General features: G+C 42.4%; 1 protein-coding gene across 2 annotated transcripts in view; it reads left to right on the forward strand.

The window, feature by feature from the left end:
- PIK3CB (phosphatidylinositol-4,5-bisphosphate 3-kinase catalytic subunit beta) overlaps nt 1-21,211 on the forward strand; it is a 169,868-nt gene that overhangs the window by 84,346 nt on the left and 64,311 nt on the right. For both annotated transcript variants that reach the window (XM_075861286.1, XM_075861285.1), the window contains 2 exons: nt 16,371-16,552; nt 19,792-20,017. In XM_075861286.1, the coding sequence (XP_075717401.1) occupies nt 16,406-16,552; nt 19,792-20,017 (373 nt within the window). In that variant the 5' untranslated portion in view covers nt 16,371-16,405. The remainder of the gene's footprint in view (nt 1-16,370; nt 16,553-19,791; nt 20,018-21,211) is intronic.

Below are 21,211 nucleotides of genomic sequence, written 5' to 3' on the forward strand. Positions count from 1 at the left end.
CATGAAGCTCCCGGGGAACAGTTTTTGTGTTGATGTTAAAGGGGGTTGTCCCGTCCCGAAAAATTCATGGCCTATCCTAAGAATAGGCCATCAATATCTGATTGTCGGGGTCTGACTCCTGGCACCACTGCCGATCAGCTGTTTTGAAGGGGCCAAGGCACTCGTAGGACGGCAGCTTCCCCTTCATTTTCCTTTGTTGCAGCAAAGGAAATAAAGGGGAGCCGAGCTCGTATTCGCGCCTTGGCCCCTTCATAACAGCTGATCGGCGGGGGTGCTGGGAGTCAGACCCAGAGCAATCGGATATCGATGGCCTATCCTTAGGATACGCCACATTTTGGGACTGGACAACCCCTTTCACCAGAGGAGGTTTGGAGCTCTACAGTTATTGAGTCAGCAGAGCGTTGACTTTTATGCACTGTGAGCCTCAGCACTCGGCGACCCCGCTCTGTAACTTTACGTGGTCTGCCACTTTGTGGCTGAGTTGCTGTGGTTCCTAAACACTTCCACTTTACAATAATATCACTCGTAGTTGATCATGGATTATCTGGCAGAAAGAAATTTCACAAACTGATTGTTGCTCCGGTGGCCTCCTATTACAGTACTACGCTGGAATTCCTTGACCTCTTTAGATTGACCCATTCTTTCACAAGTGTTTGTAAAGGCGACTGCATGACTAGGTGCTGGATTTTCTACACCTGTGGCAATGGGACTGAATGAAACACCTGAATTCAATGACTAAGAGGTGTGTCCCAATACTTTTGTCCATATAATGTAGCTGACACGTATGCTAAACCCTTCATCATTTCAGGTGGCGTACACCTCATCATCGCTTTTTGTTCATTTATTTAGTATTGATCCCAGTAATCCAGCTGCAGGGAAGACATCTGATAAGATGCCAAATGTTTATTGGCTCCAGCTGAATGAGGACTTTGTGGGCTTCTTGTTTTGTTCTGTCTGATCATCGTTTGTGTCTTCCCGTCTGGCTACAATAAGAAAGCACTAGCTGCATTCACGACCAGTTGCTCTATAGGCTTTTACGTGAACCACAATTGGCAAGTACAGTACATCAAAGTCTACGGGCTTTGTTTTGCAGAGTGGATTTAGCATTTTATCATTTGCTTTAAATGACTCTAAGGGTATGTGCACACACACTAATTACGTCCGGAATTGACGGACATATTTCGGCCGCAAGTCCCGGACCGAACACAGTGCAAGGAGCCGGGCTCCTAGCATCATACTTATGTACGATGCTAGAAGTCCCTGCCTCGCTGCAGGACAACTGTCCCGTACTGTAATCATGATTACACTACGGGACAGTTGTCCTGCAGCGAGGCAGGGACTCCTAGCATTGTACATAAGTATGATGCTAGGAGCCCGGCTCCTTGCTCTGTATTCGGTCCGGGACTTGCGGCCGAAATACGTCCGTCAATTACGGACGTAATTAGTGTGTGTGCACATACCCTTAGCCCCTTAGTGACCGGGCCTGAAAAGACCTTAACCCCTTAAGGACGCAGCCACTTTTGGACCAAATGACACAGCCTCATTTTTTAAATCTGACGTGTCACTTTATGTGGTAATAACTCCGGAATGCTTTTACCTATCCAAGCGATTCTGAGATTGTTTTCTCGTGACATATTGTCTTTGTTAGTGAAAAAATGTGGTCGATAAATTCAATATTTTTTGTGAAAAACACCGAAATTTAGAGAAAATTTGCAAAAATTTGCATTTTTCAAAATTCATATGTATCTGCTTGTAAGACATTATACCACACAAAATAGTGACTAGTTAACATTTCCCATATGTCTACTTTATGTTGGCATCATTTTTTGAACATCCTTTTATTTTTCTAGGACGTTACAAGGCTTATACGTTTAGCAGTAATTTCACACATTTTCAAGAAAATTTCAAAAAAGCCTATTTTTTTTAGGGAACAGTTCAGATCTGAAGTAGCTTTGAGGGCCTTATATATTAGAAACCCCCACAAATCACCCCATTTTAAAAAATGCACCCCTTAACGTATTCAAAACAGCATTTAGAAAGTTTCTTAACCCTTTATGCTTTTCACAGGAATTAAAGCAAAGTGGAAGGGAAATTTGCAAATTTCATTTTTTTTGCAGAAATTCTATTTTAATCCATTTTTCCTGTAATACTGAAGGTTTTTACCAGAGAAACACAACTGAAAATGTATTTCCCTGATTCTGCAGTTTTTAGAAATATCCCACATGTGGCCCTAGTCTGCTACGGGCCTGAAACAAAAGGCCCCAGTGGAAAGGAGCACCTAGTGGATTTTTCGGCCTTCCTTTTCTTAAATTATATTTCAGGCACCATGTCAGGTTAGAAGAGGTCTTGTGGTGCAAAAACAAAGGAAACCCCCCAAAAGTGACTCCATTTGGGAAACTACACCCCTAGAGGAATTATTCTAGGGGTATAGTGAGCATTTTGGCCACACAGGTATTTCATAGATTTTATTAGAATTGGGCAGTGAAAATGAAAAATTACATTTTTTTTCCCACGAAGACGTAGCTTTAGGTCAAAATGTTTCATTTTCTCATCAAATAAAGGAGAAAAAGCACTGTAACATTTATAAAGCAACTCCTCCAGAGTACTGAAATACCCCATATGTGGTAATAAACCACTGTATGACTACACATCAGGGCTCAGAAGGGAAGGAGCGCCATTTGGCTTTTACAGAGCAGATTTTGCTGGATTGGTTTTTCTGCACCATGTCGCTTTTGCAAAGCCCCTTAGGTACCAGTACAGTGAAAACTACCCAAAAGTGACTCCATTTGGCAAACTACACTCATTGAGGAATTCATCTAGGGGGGTAGTGAGCATTTTGACCCCACAGGGGTGTCATAGATTTTATTAGAATTGGGCAGTGAAAATAAGATGTAGCATTAGTTCAACATTTTTCATTTTCTCAACAAATAAAGGAGAAAAAGCACCGTAACATTTGTAAAGCAACTTTTTCAGAGTAGGGAAATACCCCACACGTGGTCATAAACTGCTATTTGGACACACAGCAAGGCTCTAAAGGGAAGGAGCGCCATTTAGTATTTGGAGTGGAGATTTTACAAGATTCGTTTTTTGACACCATGTTGCATTGACCAGTACAGTGGTACCCCCGAAAAATTACCCCATTTTGGAAACTAGATCCCTCAAAGAATTTATCTAGGGGTGTAGTGAGCATTTTGACCGCACAAGTGTTTTGCAAAAATTGGTAAACTATAGATGTTGCAGATTGAAAATTGCTGTTTTCCACAGATATGCCATTTCAGTGCCCAATGTGTTGTGCCCAGCTTGTACCACCGTAGAGACACATCCCATAAATTGTTAAGCGGGTTCTCCAGAATACAGTAATACCCCATATGTGGTCATAAATTTCCGTTTGGGCACACTGCCAGGCTCAGTTGGACCACCATTTGGCTTTTGAAGCGCAGATTTTGCTTGGTGTTTTTAGTGGTATTTCAGCTTATAATGTGGGGGTATATGTAAACTGGGCGGAGTACATCAGGGTATATGTAAACTGGGCGGAGTACATCGGGGTATATGTAAACTGGGCGGAGTACATCAGGGTATATGTAAACTGGACGGAGTACATCAGGGTATATGTAAACTGGGCGGAGTACATTGGGGTATATGTAAACTGTGCGTAGTACATCAGGGTATATGTAAGCTGGGCGGAGTACATTGGGGTATATGTAAGCTGTGAGTAGTACATCAGGGTATATGTAATCTGTGCAGCGTACATCAGGGTATATGTAATCTGTGCAGCGTACATCAGGGTATATGTAATCTGTGCAGCGTACATCAGGGTATATGTAAACTGTGCAGAGTACATCAGGGTATATGTAAACTGCAGAGTACATCAGGGTATATGTAAACTGGGCGGAGTACATCAGGGTATATGTAAGCTGGGCGGAGTACATCAGGGTATATGTAAGCTGGGAGGAGTACATCAGGGTATATGTAAGCTGGGCGGAGTACATCAGGGTATATGTAAACTGGGCGGAGTGCATCAGGGCATAATAGGATGATGTAATAATGGGGTGAATGAATAATCCATGGATTGGTGTGGTACGCTTTGAACCAATCCTTTATGCACAGGCCGGGTTTTTGGGTATTATACAAAATATCTGCGCTCCGGTATTGCCTAATCTTTGACTTCTTTACTAGCCCTATAAGCAGCACAAGGCCCTAAAGTTTCCTCATCTCCACCTGTGGGGTCCAGCAAATGATGATGTGGGGTATTTAATTTTTTAGGTCCAGTAGAATTTCACTAGTCTGGGCCGTCATTTAGCATCATTGCGTTTTGAGAGTCATAACGTGTTATTTTTCCGGTGACGGAGCTGTGTGAGAGCTTGTTTTTTGTGGAACGAGCTGTAATTTTTATTGGTTCCATTTTGGGGTACATGTGATTTTTTTTTTTTTTTTTTTTTTTTTTTTTTTTTTAAATCACTATTTATAAAATTTTTGGGGAGATGAGGAAACCCAAAAAACGCAGTTTTGTTTTATTTTTTACAGTGTTCACCGTGCAGTATAAACAACATGTTAACTTTATTCTGCAGGTCGATACGATTACAGCGACACCAAATTTATATCGTTTTTTTACGTTTCACTACGATCACACAATAATAATACTCTTTTCTAAAAAAAAAACATGTTTTAGTGTCGCCATTTTCTGACAGCCATAACTTTATTTTTTAGTTGATATCGCTGCGGGAGGACTTACTTTATGTGTGACGAACTGTAGTTTCTATTGGTACCATTCTGCGTTACTTGCAACTTTTTGATCACTTTTTATTACTTTTTTCTTGAGACAAGATGACCAGAAAATAAAATGCTGTTGTTTTTTATCAAAAATTTTTACGGTGTTCACCGTGCGGTAAAAATAATGTGATCTTTTTATAGATCAGGCCGTTCCGAACGCAGCGATACCTATTATGTATAGTTTTTGGTTTTTTTCGTGTTTTCATTGTTTTTCTAATAATAAAGGAGTTGATCAGGGAAACAGGGCAAGTGTTTGTTTTTATTAGTTATATAGTTTATATATATATATATGTGTGTGTGTGTGTGTGTGTGTGTGTGTGTGTGTGCGCACATATATACATATATATTTACACACACACACACTTGCTGCTGCCCACGATATTTTTTTTGCTCGTAGTCTTGTCTTGTAATACATTTTTATAGTAGATCAGCATTGTATACTGAAAGCTTCCAAACACTTTGCACTTCTCCTTTTTGCCATTGACAAGCTGTCATCGGGAGAAATAGTAGTTGAAATGTATGAGAAGAACGAGCCGTGTCCTTGTAGGCTGCAGCTACTTGTAACAGGCAAGTGTTTGGTTTGTGGTTTGTATTTTCAAAGAGTCTTATTCAAGATCCTGCCTCTTGATCATGTTATAAATGATCTGCTCCGCAGGACTCCAGTGTTTGTTTTACCTCCTTCCTTTTTATTTTGCAATACCAGGAAGAAATGTTACATTTCCTGGAAATATGTGTTCTCTTTTATTCATGAATAGTGCATAAAACATCAAGGCAGTAGGTTTTAAGTCGTTTGCTAGAACTCCCAGGCTTTGACCAACCCAAGAACCCTTAACTTGCTGTAAGTAAATCTTGAGATATCAGTTTGTGATACTAGTATTTCCTTTTTCTCTTCTTCTTTTTTCCATAGTGCTCTTTATTGTGTTCATCACCCACTGCAAATACCAAACATACACATAGTGGTCATACTGTATAATATAATCTGGTGTCAAGGGTTGTGGTGTATGTGGACATTGAGTGCTCCTCTGAGATATTGTTGCTGCAGGGAAAATATTTTATTACAGGCAATACATTGAAATCAGTGGGCACATGTGAATCGGTGCTTGCAAGAGTAGAGAGCCATAGTTGGCAGTAGCCAATTAGGAATATTTTAAGTGGAGGGATTCCCTTCTATAACCTTGGGATAACCTGATGGCAGTTGTCGCTGGCAGCCTATCGCTAGGATATGCCACCAAGGTCCATTCAGTGGGGTTTGAACCGCTGTGATCCCAGCCGCTAACTAGAATAAAGTGGTCATTGCGCTAGGAAAGAAACGGGCCATGTTGGCTCCGCTCTGCTTTTTTTCATGAAGCCACATCATAGTAGCTGCCACTTTGTTCTAGCATTTGTTGGGCATCACAATGGTCGGACCCCACCAGTCTGACATTGATGACATAAATCTGTGATATACCACCAATGTTTTTGTTGAGACAACCCTTTTAATCAGGTAACTACAGGTGCTTGTAGACATAGACATATTTAAGGCCTCATGCGCACGGTCATAGCTGTGTGCAAGGTCCGTGATTACGGCACGGACGGCTGCGGACTGTCATTCATGGGCTGTCCGCAATTCACGGACTGTGCACACGTTGATTTCAATGAGCCCGGACCGCAAATCCAGACCGTATAATGACTTGCCCTATTTTTTTGCAGTCCGGGCTCTTGGCCTATGCACGGACCGTTGAAACTACGGTTGTGTGCATGGGCCTATAGAAATGAACGGGTCCGCAATTCATCCACATTTTTGCGGATGAATTGCGGATGCAAAGACCCGCATGAGGCCTAAGGGCCCATACACACGAAAATCCAGGGGAGAACTGCGGCCCCATTCATTCCTATGGGGCCATGCTCACGACCGTGGTTTCCACGGTCTGTGCATGGCCCAGGAGCCCGGACCGCAGAAAGAACGGACATGTCTTATTACGGCCGTGTTCTGCAGTCCAGGCTCATAGCAAATAATGGCTGCGGCCATGTGCACGGCCCGCGATTTGCGGGCGGCTTGTGGGTGACACTCCGCGATCGGCTGACCCTAAAATTACGGCCGTGCACATGGCTACGGTCGTGTGCATGATACCCAAGAGAAATATCACAGCAAATATAAATCTTCAATTTTTTTCCTTCTGTCAAACGGCTAAAAATTTTAATCCGTTTCTTTTTTAGTTATATCTCTTTCTCTGTAAAGCTGAATGACAACGAATATGGCTCCATTACAGCTCTCACAAGAGGTTGTCACCCAGCTTATCTGGATTGCTCAATAGCAAACATGCTATAGAGGAGTCCGAAACCAATATAACTAATAAATGGCTGAATAGAGTTTCTAAGGCTTCGTTCACATCTGCATTGGGGTCCCGTTCTGACGTTCCGTCTGAGCTTTCCGTCAGAACGAGACCCTGAACAGACGCAAACTGACTCAAATGGAAACCAGAAGTTTCCGTTTCCATCACCATTAATTTCAATGGTGACTGATTTGGTGCCCATGGTTTCCGTTTTGTCTCTGTTGTGCACCGGACCCGTCGTTTTGCCAGAAGCAATAGCGTAGTCGACTACAGAACGGGACCCCAACGCAGATGTGAACGAAGCCTAACAACTAGATCGAATAGGATGAAACCATCATGAGGTCTAGTTGTTGAATTTTTTTTGTGTGTTCGTTTGTTTTTGTTGTTTTTAACTCAAATACATTTTTGGCTGATATGACTTCTTCCACATGCACTGCTTTTTCTTAAAGGGGTTTTCTCACCACAGACATCCCCATCAGCGGATCACCACAGGTCTGGCTCCCGGCACTCTGGCAAACGGGTGATTTTTCCAGGGGAAGCTGCAGCTAGCCAAACACGTGGTAGTAAATTTAGTATTACATGGGACCCTCTCCATCAAGTCCATATACCCTAACAGGACATACGGACAGGGGTTATCCTGATGAAACACATTTAAAGCACATATTCAGATATAGTTGAGTGTCTTTTCTTTTCATTTAAATGAGAAGCGGGTTTTCTTATTTTTAGACTTGACACCCACCTGACGTACAATTTTTGTTTCTTTTAATCAGGCTGATAATTAGTTAGATAGTGAAATGTCACAGTCCTGTTCTGCAGGAACACTATAAATATCTGCTCCACAATAGAGAGGAAATGGGCAGTCACACGTCATATTCTAGATCGCATCTAATCATCATTTGGGCTGTTATGTGCCGCATTCTCCTGCAACCAATTAGCTTTGCTGACAAGCGGCGTCCAAATTGAGAAATCAGCGTGCCGTTTGATGTTTTGTGCTTTGATGCTGCAACAAAGGACCTGGATCTTGTGGTTTGAGTGGTTTTCCCTTCTCTGCCGGCTGTGTTAAGAAATGGAGAACTCTGCTGTCATAGACCCGAGTCTGCTCAAAAATCTCTAGAGTTCAACTAGACTGAACTGAAGCTTTGTACTTATGAGAGGCAGAAAATGAGCTCCGGGCCTGCGTACAACACCAAGGGCATTGCTGCCTCTTCATTATTATGAGAAAAGTGTCTTCTGTTATTAAAAATGAACTAATGATGGTTGGATTATTCACATGACTACGTATATATGTAATTATTAGCGCCTTAGTTTGGGGTATACACTAGTAGTTCGGGTCTTTCTCAGTTTTCCAAAACGGGGCAGACATACGATATGGGCAACTTGTGCATCTGCATGGGGGCCCACTGCTACCTTAGAAAAAATAATTGTGCTCCCTATTATTGATCGAACCATATGTTAGTGACTACATTCATTCCCATCCATGTCTCACTTAAAACAGACGTCACACGGGCGCATGTATTTGAATGGGGCCGTTCACACGGCCGTTGTTTCAATGGACCGTGTGAAGGGTCCGTTGAAAAGTAGAACATGTCTTACTTTTCTCTGTTTTTCACGGATCCATCATAATCTTTCACGTCCAAGTTTGCACTCGTTCGTGTGAATCTGGCCATACTGGTAGACTTAAACTCCCGGTGAGGGATTTTCTTGAGAGTCCTGAATAAGGTGGTTTATGGCTAGCACCCAGGAATTTTGTTCAATATAGATAAAGACATTGAAAAAAAAAAAACAACCACTAACAACAATTTTTAAGAATACACTATATGGAGAAAAGTATCGGGACACGCCTCTTCAAAAATCATTAAATTTAGGTGTTTCATTCAGTCCCGTTGCCACAGGTCTGTAAAATAAAGTTCCTAGTCATGCAGTCGCCTTTACATACACTTGTGAAGAATGAGTCGTTGTACAGAGATCACTGTATTCCAGCGTGGTACTGTAATAGGAGGCCACCATTCAGGAAGTTTCCCTCCTAGATATTTTGCGATCAACTAGGAGGTGTATTATAGCAAAGTGGAAGTGTTTAGGAACCACAGCAACTCAGCCACGAAGTGTCAGACCACGTAAAGTTACAGAGCTGAATCAGAGTGCTAAGGCGCATAAGTGCATTATAGTCGCTAACGCACTGCTGATAATAACTACAGTTATTAACATCCGCATACAAATTATGCGCCGGGAGCTTTATGGCATGGGTTTCCATGCCCGAGCAACTGCATGCCAGCCTTACATAACCAAGCACAATGCCAAGCATCGGATTTAGTGGTGTAAAGCATGCGGCCACTGGACTCTGGAGCAGTGGAAACGTGTTCTGTGGAGTGATGAATCACGCTTCTCTATCTGGCAGTCTGATGGACGAGTCTGGGTTTGGTGAATGCCAGGAGAACGTCACCTGCCTGACTGCATTGTGCCAACTGTAATGTTTGGTGGAGGAGGGATAATGGGGTTATTTTTCAGGTATTGGCCTAGGCCCCTTAGTTCAAGTGAAAGGAAATCTTAATTCTTCAGCAAACCAAGACATTTTGTACAATTGTAGCTTCCAACTTTGTGGGAACCGTTTGGGGAAGGCTCTTTTCTGTTCCAGCATGACTGTGCCCCAGTGCACAAAGTAAGGTCCATAAAGACATGGTAGGGTGAGTTTGGTGTGGAAGAACTTGACTGGACCGCACAGAACCCCGACCTGAACAGCATCGAAGACATTTGGGATGAGCTAGAACGGAGATTACGAGCCAGACCCTCATCCAACGTCAATGTCTGACCTCACAAATGCTCTTCTGGGTGAATGGGCAAAAATTCCTACAGACAAACTACAAAATCTTGTAGAAAGCCTTCCCAGGAGAGTGGAAGCTGTTTTATCTGAAAAGGGGGGTGGGGGCAACTCCATATCAATGAGTAGGGATGTAATAAAAAAAAGCTCCTGTAGGTGTAATGTTCAGGTGTCCCAATACTTTTGTCCATATAGCGTGTTTGAAAAAAAAAAAAAAGTTGATTTAGGTAATTTTCTGATTTTATACATTCCCTTTAAGAATTTTGTACCTTAAGGGGTATGGAATACTACTATGCCAAGGTGTTTTCATGCAATTTAGATGGCATAAAGTAGGCGCTCGCATGGTTTGGTCTACTAGCTAAGCGTTCTTCTAAATATTGTTTTGTATTGCTTTTTAATGTATTACTGTGCAACATGTCCACTTTTGTTTCTAGGACCTGACCGTGGTGAAGTAGATTTACGTGGATATGGTTAACTAGATCATGGGAACTTTCAGTGTCAGGGAAAAGTTCTACGTCTGAACCGAACAATGTTGTAAAGCTGGAACATCTCGAGCGTCTTCGTGTAATCTGATTTAACGTGGGTCATGTATTGTGTATATACAGTATCCATCATTGTATTGGAGTTTCTCTGTATGCGCCATGTCCTGCCAGTTCCCTGTGTGCCAGCCTCCAGTTACACATTGCTCTTCTTTTTATATTATTGTCGGAGTATTCAACGTAAATCCGGTCAGTACTGATCACCTGATGCTATAATACTTTTTCTGTAAGATTAGCCTTGAGATTTTGAAATGGGATTTAACGTTTTGTGTATTGTCAGCGAAAAGTGATGCTAATAAGTTTACAGATCCGTACTCCTATTATCCAAAAATGTTTGTGTCGTTTAGGTAATAGAATTGATGACCGTTCTGTGTCTACCTGTCGCTCTCCGTGGTGGCTGACGGGCTACTGTGTATATGTATATGCACAGCCTGTTAGTTACTGCGGAGAAGAGGTGGGGGTAGCACTGCCCTCATGAATACACGAGACTCATGACTAGGAGTCTACTGTATTCTTTAATTGCTCCTAAAATTTTTATGCCGTTTTGGATAATGTGAATATGTATCTGTAGCTGAAATATGTTCCCCTTACATACGGCAGCATATTCAACTGACCGGACAGTGACCGTAGCTCGAATAACCATGAGTTACAAGTGGATTCACTGCAATGGACCTGAGCTGCAATACCAGACACTGCCCATGAACAAGAGTGGCGCTGTTTCTGTAACAGATCAGCCATGTTTTTTTATAATTTCATACAACACCCTTTAATAACGTATTCCCTTCTTTGACGTGATGTAACTCAACGGACTATCATGAAATAGCCTCTCTATCATCTATACATTGCATTAAACTGGTTAAAGATCTGTGATACGGAAGTTTAGCGGGAGGCCGTATTTCTCATACCTTCTGGGAACCATACTTTGACGGTATCAGCATTGGGTATTGTATGATTGGAAGTGTTAGGCTATGTTCACACTGAGTATTTTGGGGGAGGAATATCTGCCTCAAAGTTCCAAACGGAATTTTGAGGCAGATATTCCTCACCCAAAATACTCCGTGTGAACAGCAATTATCGCGCCGTTTTTCGCCCGCGGCCATTGAGCGCCGCGGGCATAAAACACGCTTTCTCCTGCCTCCCATTGAAGTCAATGGGAGGTCGGAGGCGGAAGCGCCCAAAGATAGGGCATGTCGCTTCTTTTTCCCGCGAGGCAGTTTTACTGCTCGCGGGAAAAAGACGCCGACGCCTCCCATTGAAATCAATGGGAGGCGTTCTCGGGCCGTTTCTGCCGAGTTTTGCGACGCGGTTTCCGCGTCAAAAAACTCGGCAAAAGACCCCGTGTGAACATAGCCTAAGAAGGGTATTTTTGTTTTTGTAGCTGCCTCATGCTCTTGACGTGAGTCCTCACACTTTGCTGTTTCCGTTCAGTCAGGCAGCAGGTACTCGTTGCATGGGCAGGAGGATACTGTGCTTGCGCGGACCTGAAACGAGGCAGTGATTAATTCCGAGCAATCTGCATGGTATTCCCATAGGGATGCCCGTCACTTATTCACTGCGCAGCCTGCAGATGTTCTTGGCTGTGAAAATTTGGCGCTTCTTACCATGATGATCGTCCACTATAAGGGCAATGGATTGTAAGGTGACTTTTTAACACCTGATCTTCACCGCTATACAGTATCCCCAGTTGTCCCCTACAATGTATAATGTTGCACTTGTGAGATGAGGGTGAGGGGGGGGCTCTGGTTTCTATAGTGAATTCTATTTTTTCTCTTTCCTGTACTGCTGCAACGCTCCCATGGTCCTTACTTTTAATCTCACGTATTCGCTCACGAGCTGCCTCGGATTGTCTGAGCTTTGGCCCCGGCCCAGGATCACTCCTCGTCTTCTAGTCTAGGACAATGCCGGTTGTGTTCAGCTGACATGATCTCGTTTGTTGTCGTACACAATTAAGGGAAGTGATATTATTAGTATTGCCTCATGACTGTGTCACGCATTAACCCTTGCCACAGCAGCTAAGTTTAGCAGTTGTCTCTTTCTAGGGTGTTGCTGTAATCGGTTGTGCATTTTATTATGTTCAATGGAATTTTTGGATTTTAGCCTGTTAACATCAGCCAATTTCTCCAGCCTAGTGTCCGCTAACTATAAGTGAAGTACATATATTCCCAATGCATTCTTTCCCAGTTACCTAGCGCTTGAATAATCAATATATAAACTCCAAAAGCAGTTGTTAAAGGCTGAGTGATGTTTTTGAAACCAACATCCCCCCCCATGATTTACCCTGCAGGCAGCTCCATAACTATATGAACCATACAAAAAAATAGAGCTTGTAGCCAGAAATATAGAAGAATATACCAATTTTATTACACAAATATGACAAACACTTTAAAAAACATATAAAGACAAGACTCTAGTACAAACAATGTGGTGTTATAGAGCGAGACATGGAAATTGATGGATAACGTGTAAAGATAGAAAGTCTGTACTGCATAACCGCAAAATCTATTGTAGACCCAAAATGGGTTCTATACGGATTACCTCTAGTGACCATATTACGACTCGTAATTACGAGCACGGGCGGGCACGGCCGGCCGCTTTTGCGAGCCGTGCTGTCATTATAAAGTATAGCAGCACGGCCCGTAAAATAGAAAAATAGAACATGTTCTATTTTTTTAACGGCACGGGCACCTTCTCGTGAGATAACGAGAAGGTACCTGTGGCTAACACAAGTCTATGAGCACGTTATTGCGGGTCGTAATTACGACCCGCAATAACGGGTGTTTTTACGGTCGTGCATGAGGCCTAAGACAGCACATAGTGAATAACGCAGTGTCACTATGCGCTGACTAAATGAATGGAGAGAAGTGCATGATGCTGATTGGTCACTGAGTGAAAGAAGCTGGGCTGGAACAATCACACTGTAACAATGGGTTGGAACAATGAGAAGTGTATGACGCTGATTGGTCACTGATTGGTCAGCCTCATACACTCCTCTGTATAACGCCCACTTGGTCAAAAGTAAAAACACGCCCAGCTGTCTATTAAGAAACTAATTAGCATAAATCTAAAATAGGTCATAACTTGCTCAAAAAGGATTGTTTTTCAAAATAAAAACCACTGTTATCTACATTACAGCGCCGATCACATTATGTAGGAGATAGGGCGCTTATAATCTGGTGACAGAGCCTCTTTAAATATTTTTTGCTGTAATGGCTAAGGCTGCCTTCTGGCTGACACTTTCTCTTATCTCCACTTTCATCAGTCAATAATGTTTACAGGGCACTAGAGGTAATCCATATAGAACCCATTTTGGGTCTACAATAGATTTTGCGGTTATTCAGTACAGACTTTCTATCTTTACACGTTATCCAGCAATTTCCATGTCTCGCTCTATAACACCACATTGTTTGTACTAGAGTCTTGTCTTTATATGTTTTTTAAAGTGTTTGTCATATTTGTGTAATAAAATTGTTATATTCTTCTATATTTCTGGCTACATACTCTATATTTTGGTATGGTTTACCTAGCGCTTGTATGTAGAGTCCTCTGCTATTTGTTTGGCCATGTGTCTTGTTTAGACTTACAAATTTGTCTATTATGTAATGTTGAGTTGACACTTGCTTTTGCATACGATGCTACGTCATCTTGCTATATTCATCTGGAAATGATCCAAAGCGACCATCTTCAACTGGCGTCATCATTTCATTTACCCTGATGGATAAAAAATGTGTGATATCAAAAGAGCCCTGTTGGGAGATAGCTATGAGGAGCTAGTTCCTGTTGTCAACATAGGAATCACTGGACACCCATTATCAAACTGCTCTTGTTTGCCTGCTATTTAAAACCACTATGTAAACACTCTTCATTCATTGTTTTGCAACCATCTACAATAATTCTAAAGTAAATCGGATCCTTTGATAATCATAGTGGGAAACAGCATACTAATCTTGTATGGCAGCACCCCAAGTCCCCATGAATCCATATTACAGAACCATAGGCACTCTGTGTGCCACTGTATTGTGCCCTATTGAGCCCCACCCATATAGAGAGGACTGTGCAGTCCTTACTATTAGGGTATGTTCACACTAAGTTTTTTGACGCGGCTTTGACATCAATGGGAGGCAGAGAAAGCGTATTTCGCTGCGTTTTATGCCCGCAGCTCTCAATTGCCGCGGGCGAAAATCGGCGTGCAGGCAGAGGAAAATCTGCCTCAAACTTCCAAACGGAATTTTTAGGCAGATTTTCCGCCTGCAAAAAACTGTGTGAACCCGGCTTATAACTCTCCAGACTATCTATATGTACAATTTTTTTTTTAAGTGGAATTGAAACCAATCAAGACCTATTTAATTTTCCCTTTTGAAGTTTGGAAAATAAAGGCTGGACTCTGCCTTGGCAACATGGACACTTCTCAGGGACTGATTTGTTACAAGTACTTTTATGCTTTCCATTAATGTTAGTAATTGCTGAAAAATTATACATATTTATGCTGATGGTGCCAAAAAGTTTTTTTTTAAAAAAAGGGAGTTTGCCAAAGTGGGTGGGGCTTTACAATCTTTGTTTCGGATTGCAGTCAGAGCGGTGGTGGAAGGCTCCTTCTGCAGCCAGTTGTCTGACAGCCAGTTACAAGATTGTGAGGAGGAGGAGGGGGGAGTGTCTTCTGTGTATTTTCTATGTTTTTATTTTATTTTTTAAGACATGGCTTCTATGTTACCTGGATACATAGAAGCTTTATCTTGCGCTTAGACGGAATCCGTCAGTTCAGCGTGACTAACGGGTTCAGTGACAGTGGGTCCTGCGTGTCTCTGAGACACAGGATCCACTGGTTATCGATCACATCTAAGTTCATAATTTAGATGTGATGGATTATAGCTGGATCCTGTGTCTCAGAGACACTCAGGACCCACTGTCACTGAACCCGTTAGTCCCGCTGAACTGACTGATTCTGCTCTGAGTGCAAGATACAGCTTCTATGTATCCAGGATACATAGCTGTGTCTTAAAAAGTAAAAAAAATTGTAATAAAAACAAATAAAGGTGTTTTATATCCTCCAATTGCAGCAGAGAGATCACACCGTAGAAGCCGCTCTGAGACTGTCCGCAGCTGATTGGACCGTGTCAGAGCTCTGACTACCCCTGCCTTTTCATGTACTAAAACTCCCCACTGACAGTACAGGGGCTAATTTACATATCGGGCGCCAAATTTAAAGGCATCGATCTCTCCAGAACGGCTTAGACTGCACAACGATTTTAAAGTGCCCCAAGTTCTGTGCAGCAGCGCCTATAAGATGGTGCACTCAGCTGCACAGGTCTGGGGTAGTTAAAGGTTCTATTTAATGCATTGTCTGTAATTGAGAATATCTTCTACATATGGCGACGGAGCATCATACTGCGGCACTCGTCTTTGCCTTACGGTACCTCTCCATCTCTCCGATTTCATATGGTGACATCCGAGGTATTTCCTTTAAGACAGAAAAATAAACGTTTATATGAAATCTAAGGCAAATGAAGGTAAAGTAAAGGCCTTATGCATCTCTATGGGTGCTCTATTACGGCTCTGTGAAAATAGAAACGTAAAAGAGTTGTGTGCATAGGACCTAAGGCTGTGTATTAACATGTCACGGTTTTGCCAAGCCGCAGATGCAAAATGGTAGGAACATTTTTAACAAGACTATTTGCACAGTTTCTTCATTTATTATTTTAGATACATTGAATCAATAGAAAAAAAATTGGTTGCAATGTGTATATATTCTTTAAACCCAAACATTTACTGTATATTTCATCTGTAAGTATGTGTTCACTTAATGTGTAAAGTTGTTGGAGCATATGTTACACCGTGACGAATCGGATTCCATTTCAAAGTTCATTCTTTTGACTAGACTTGTAGCCATGTAAAGTAACGCCCCACATAATGACACTAATATTGTGTGTCTCCTTCCAGGGCCATGTTTCACAGGTAGTACCTCATCCTACAAAATGCCTCCCACTGTTTCGGATCCCATGGACATTTGGGCGGCCGATACACAGCTTCTTCCAAATGTGTCTGTGGATGTCTTACTCCCCACTGGAATCTATGTGCAGATGGTGGTGCCGCGGGATGCCTCCATATCACAGATTAAACAGGTAATTTCAAATTTTTCCCTAAAAGTTTAATACCGGTTTACCAGATTATTCACTGTATACTGAATGTAAAGCAAAACCATTAGTGCTATTCATCAAGAGAAGTTTCCCAATAGTATATTTGAGGAATTTGGTAGATCTTATTAGGGTTGGAATACATAGCTCAAACAACACATTAAAAGTGGCATTCAGATAATATACCACTGATGCCCAACTGGGGGTCTGTGGGCCACATGCCACCCTCCTGTGCCTGAGGTGTGGACCAGTTTCCCTAGTGGAAGGCAAATTCATATGATGCCTTCCCCAGAATTTGGTATGAGTGCTCCTGTACACAGAGTACTCTGCCAAACCATACAGAACAAAAGAGATACTGTTTCCTCCTATTTTTTGGTAGCACTGGTGTCTTTCCCATCTTTAAAAGTAATGATGTGTGTGTCCGTATTTTTTTCTTTGTCTAAACCTGTTATTAGATAAAAAAAAATATATGAAGCACACTGAAACAGCTGTGTAAAAGTCATGTGTGTATGCGTACGTGCCTATCCCTTGACCCCAGCCTTGGATGAATGTAATATTCTGCTCTTTGATGGTGTACATTGCAGCAGTGGCGGATTAAGTAGACCATAGGCCCAGGGCTGTTCCACAAACTTGGGCCCCCCTACCACACCGCCACTCTGCCGTGTCTATAGTGAACACTACCTTTCTGTGCAAGCATTGACAAATGGGTGTTCTGATTCCCCTTGTCAAAGGGCTGTGAACCTACATACTGACAGTCTCCAACCATCGCTAACAGTTTCACCCTGTGTAGGGACACATCCTGTTGACAATGGGAATGTTAACACGCATTTGTCTATTAGTCCTGTGTACACCAAAGACTTTATATGGAATACGAGGATTTTCTACAATAGACATGTCAGGAGAGGGGACAGATCCTCCATAGATCCAGTGACTCACAAGTGATGTCTTCTCTGATGGGAGTCATTCTCTTTTCTTCTCCATCTGACATAGACCGTTATGGCGAAATCTCCTGATGAGACATCTTTGCCCATCACTTTTGCAGCCATTTCCAGCCTCTATAGAAACACAAAAATTCAGACACCAATGCCCAGGCCCATACATTAAAAGGGTTGTCCGGGCATGGACCGGTTTCTCATACTGATGACTTAACCACATGCCGGAACAACCCCTTTTACTCAGACTAATAAATTCGGACCCCAGACTAGATCCTAGAATACATACAGACTCAAGACCTCCTAAACTATTGCAGTTCCCAGACGAGACCACCCTAAACAAATACAGAACCCAGAACAAGCACCCTAAATAAATACAGACACCAGACCCCTAAACACTGACCCCAGACCTGACCCCCTACACTAATAATGACACCAGACCTGACTATCTTAAAGCGAAACTAAACGTTCAACAAACTTTTGATTGGTGGGGGTCCGAGCACTGAGACCCCCACCAATCACTATAACAAAGTGGCAGAAGTGCTCATGTGAGCACTGAGCTGCTTCGTTTCTGTTCAGCTTTTCCCAGAAAGCCGGTGTAGCAGAGTACGGGCTCAGACTTTCTATTGAGTCTGTACCCCGCTACATTGATTTCCGGAAAAACCTGAACAGAAACTAAGCGGCTCAGTGCTCACATGAGCACTTCTGCCACTTTGTTATAGTGATTGGTGGGGGTCTCAGTGCCTATGACATGTCAGAAGTTTGAACGTTTAGTTACCCTTTAAGTAATACAGACCCCCAGACCAGACCCCCTAAACTAATACAGACACCAGACCCCTAAATACAGACCCCTTGAACTAATACAGACCCCTTGAACTAATACAGACCCTCTAAATATAGACCTCAGACCACTTAAACATTTCTTATACTTCCCCTCATACTTACCTAGCTGCTCACCTCCGTCTTCTTTCTGGAATCTTGCTGCTGTTCTAGGACCTGCGGCCATGTGACCAGCAGGTCTCTAACCAGTAACAAGAACTGCAGCGATAAGTTAATGTGACCTTATGTCGTAAGGTCCTTTTGCCGGACATACTCATCGCAGTTTTGTGCCGCGATCCGCGGCAAAGACGTGACAAAACTGAATGCTTTAATGATACGTAACTGTAATGTCGCGTTGAGCATCACTGCATTATACACTGTTGGTCAGAATGGGAGGCTTGTGTAGCTACATCTCATATTCTGTATACTTGGGCTGGGCCGTTCAATGGTGCCAGGTAGCAACTGCAAATGAGAATTTACTGCTGGTAATTTTATTAATGCCATTAGCTAGGAATGAATGTTTTCTGATTCCTTTAAATTGATGGCCTATTCTTCGATAAATATGAGATCGATGGGGGGCTGACTCTCGACATCTCCACCGATCAATTGTTTGAAGGGGCTTCAGCGTTTTGGCGAAAGTTACGTTCCCTACGCTGTTTACCAGTCACAGCTTCGTACTTTTAGTAGCGGCTGTGCCTGGTATTACAATTGACTACAGCTTCGATTTATTCAAGTGTATGTGAGTTGTAATACCAGGCACAGCATCCGAACAGCTGATAAACTGGGGTGCCGAATATTGATGGCTTATCCCAAGAATAGGCCATCAATTTTAAGGTACCAGAAAACCAATTTAAAGTGTAGCTAAACGTTCGACAAACTTCTGACATGTCATAGTGACATGTCAGAAGTTTGTATTGGTGGGGGTCCGAGCACCGAGACCCCTCCAATCGCTAGAACGAAGCAGCTGAAGTGCTCGTGTGAGGGCTCAGCCGCTTCGTGTCTGTTCGGCTTTTTCTGGAAATAAATGTATCAGTGTACGGACTCGATAGAAAGTCTATGAGCCCGTACTCTGATACATCGGTTTTCCGGAAAAAGCCGAACAGAAACGAAGCAGCTGAGCCCTCACACGAGCACTTCAGCTGCTTCGTTCTAGCGATTGGAGGGGGTCTCGGTGCTCGGATCCCCACCAATACAAACTTCTGACATGTCACTATGACATGTCAGAAGTTTGTCGAACGTTTAGCTATACTTTAAATTTGCTGTGCTCGTATATCTGAAACCACAAGAGAATGCCCACTATTTGCTAAAAGACTTTTAGAATAAAACACCTTGTAGAATAAACTTAACCATTAGTTTTTAGGAAATGTTATTCGTCAAGAAAAACAAATCCAGATTTTTGGATCCTTGAAGACCTGTGCATGGTCATTCAAACAGAACCTTAACATTGTTACTATATATGTCCTGTTCGTTTCACAGCTTGTGTGGGAGAAAGCGCAAAGTTATCCACTCTTCCATCTGCTCCTGGAAATTGACTCCTATATGTTCCAATGTGTCAACCAGACAGCGGTCCATGAAGAACTGGAGGATGAGAGCCGACGGCTCTGTGATGTACGACCCTTCCTGCCTGTCCTGAAGCTGGTGACAAGGAGCTGCAATCCCGCAGACAAGCTAGATTCCAAGATAGGAGTCTTGATCGGGAAAGGTAATGTGTGACCAGGCTTCACTTCTCGGCATTCTCCTCCTCACTGCCCTTCTCACTTAGTAGATCGGGTGAGGTCACAGTAGTCCTTATTGTGCTATGCTGGTTAGACGGGTCCACGCATCCCCTCCACTGTGCTGGATCTTGTGACATGATCATCTTCTCTATATTTAGCATATCTATAGATCTCTTCTATAAATAAAGTCATAAAATGTAACCTTTCAACTTCAATGTTTCTTATCAAGGTAGATTTTTACTTCTCTGTCTTCCTGGGGAAAACCCAGCAAAGACTGGAAAGCACCTACTGCTGGTAATGCTTTCTATTAATGTTCTGTTAAGTTCTACAGGCCCTACTGCATTTCTGATATCACTGAATTTTGCCCCTTTTTAGTTTGGTCATGATCTGTGTCTGCCTAGGTCACCACTGTCCAGTATGAAAAGTGGATTCGTTTAGTTTCACGGATTGTAGAATTATTATTATTTTAATTTTTCTTAAGAAAATACACATTGAAACGCTATTTTATTTTCAAACCGTCCATCTGTCTTTATTGGTGGTTCCGTAGACTATCTGGGAGAAAAGCAAGGAAGACAACAACAACATTTCTTGGGGATCAGACATTGTTCAGGTTGTTCCTAAACTTTAGACTGCAGTCATCCTTTAAAGTCAAGGACATCAAAGATGAATTAGCTCTAGTTAAAGGGATTAGCATGGTCTGCTTGTGGGAGGCCCCCGATGTGACCCCCTGCCATTCACTAGATAGGATACAGTGGCTCTAAGAAAGCAATGCCCCCTTTTGGCGCCTAATACTTAGTTACAACTTTTTAAGTAAACTGGTTGACATCTAGTATGACCATGAATTTTTAGTACGTTACAGAAAAAAAATACGCTATGTCCTGAAGGCCAAAATCAGCTGTGTCCTTAAAGAGACTCTGTCACCACACTATAAGTGCCCTATCTCCTACATAATGAGATTGGCGCTATAATGTAGGTGACAGCAGTGCTTTTTAATTAGAAAAATGATCTATTTTTACCACGTTAGGAGTGATTTTAGCTTTATGCTAATTAGTTTCTTAATGCCCAAGTGGGCGTGTTTTTACTTTAGACCAAGTGGGCTGACCAATCCGTGACCAATCAGCGTCATACACTTCTCTCCATTCATTTAGTCAGCGCATAGTGACACTGCGTTGTTCACTATG

Source organism: Rhinoderma darwinii, chromosome 4 (assembly GCF_050947455.1).
Source record: "Rhinoderma darwinii isolate aRhiDar2 chromosome 4, aRhiDar2.hap1, whole genome shotgun sequence".
NCBI classification, from domain to species: Eukaryota; Metazoa; Chordata; class Amphibia; order Anura; family Rhinodermatidae; genus Rhinoderma; species Rhinoderma darwinii.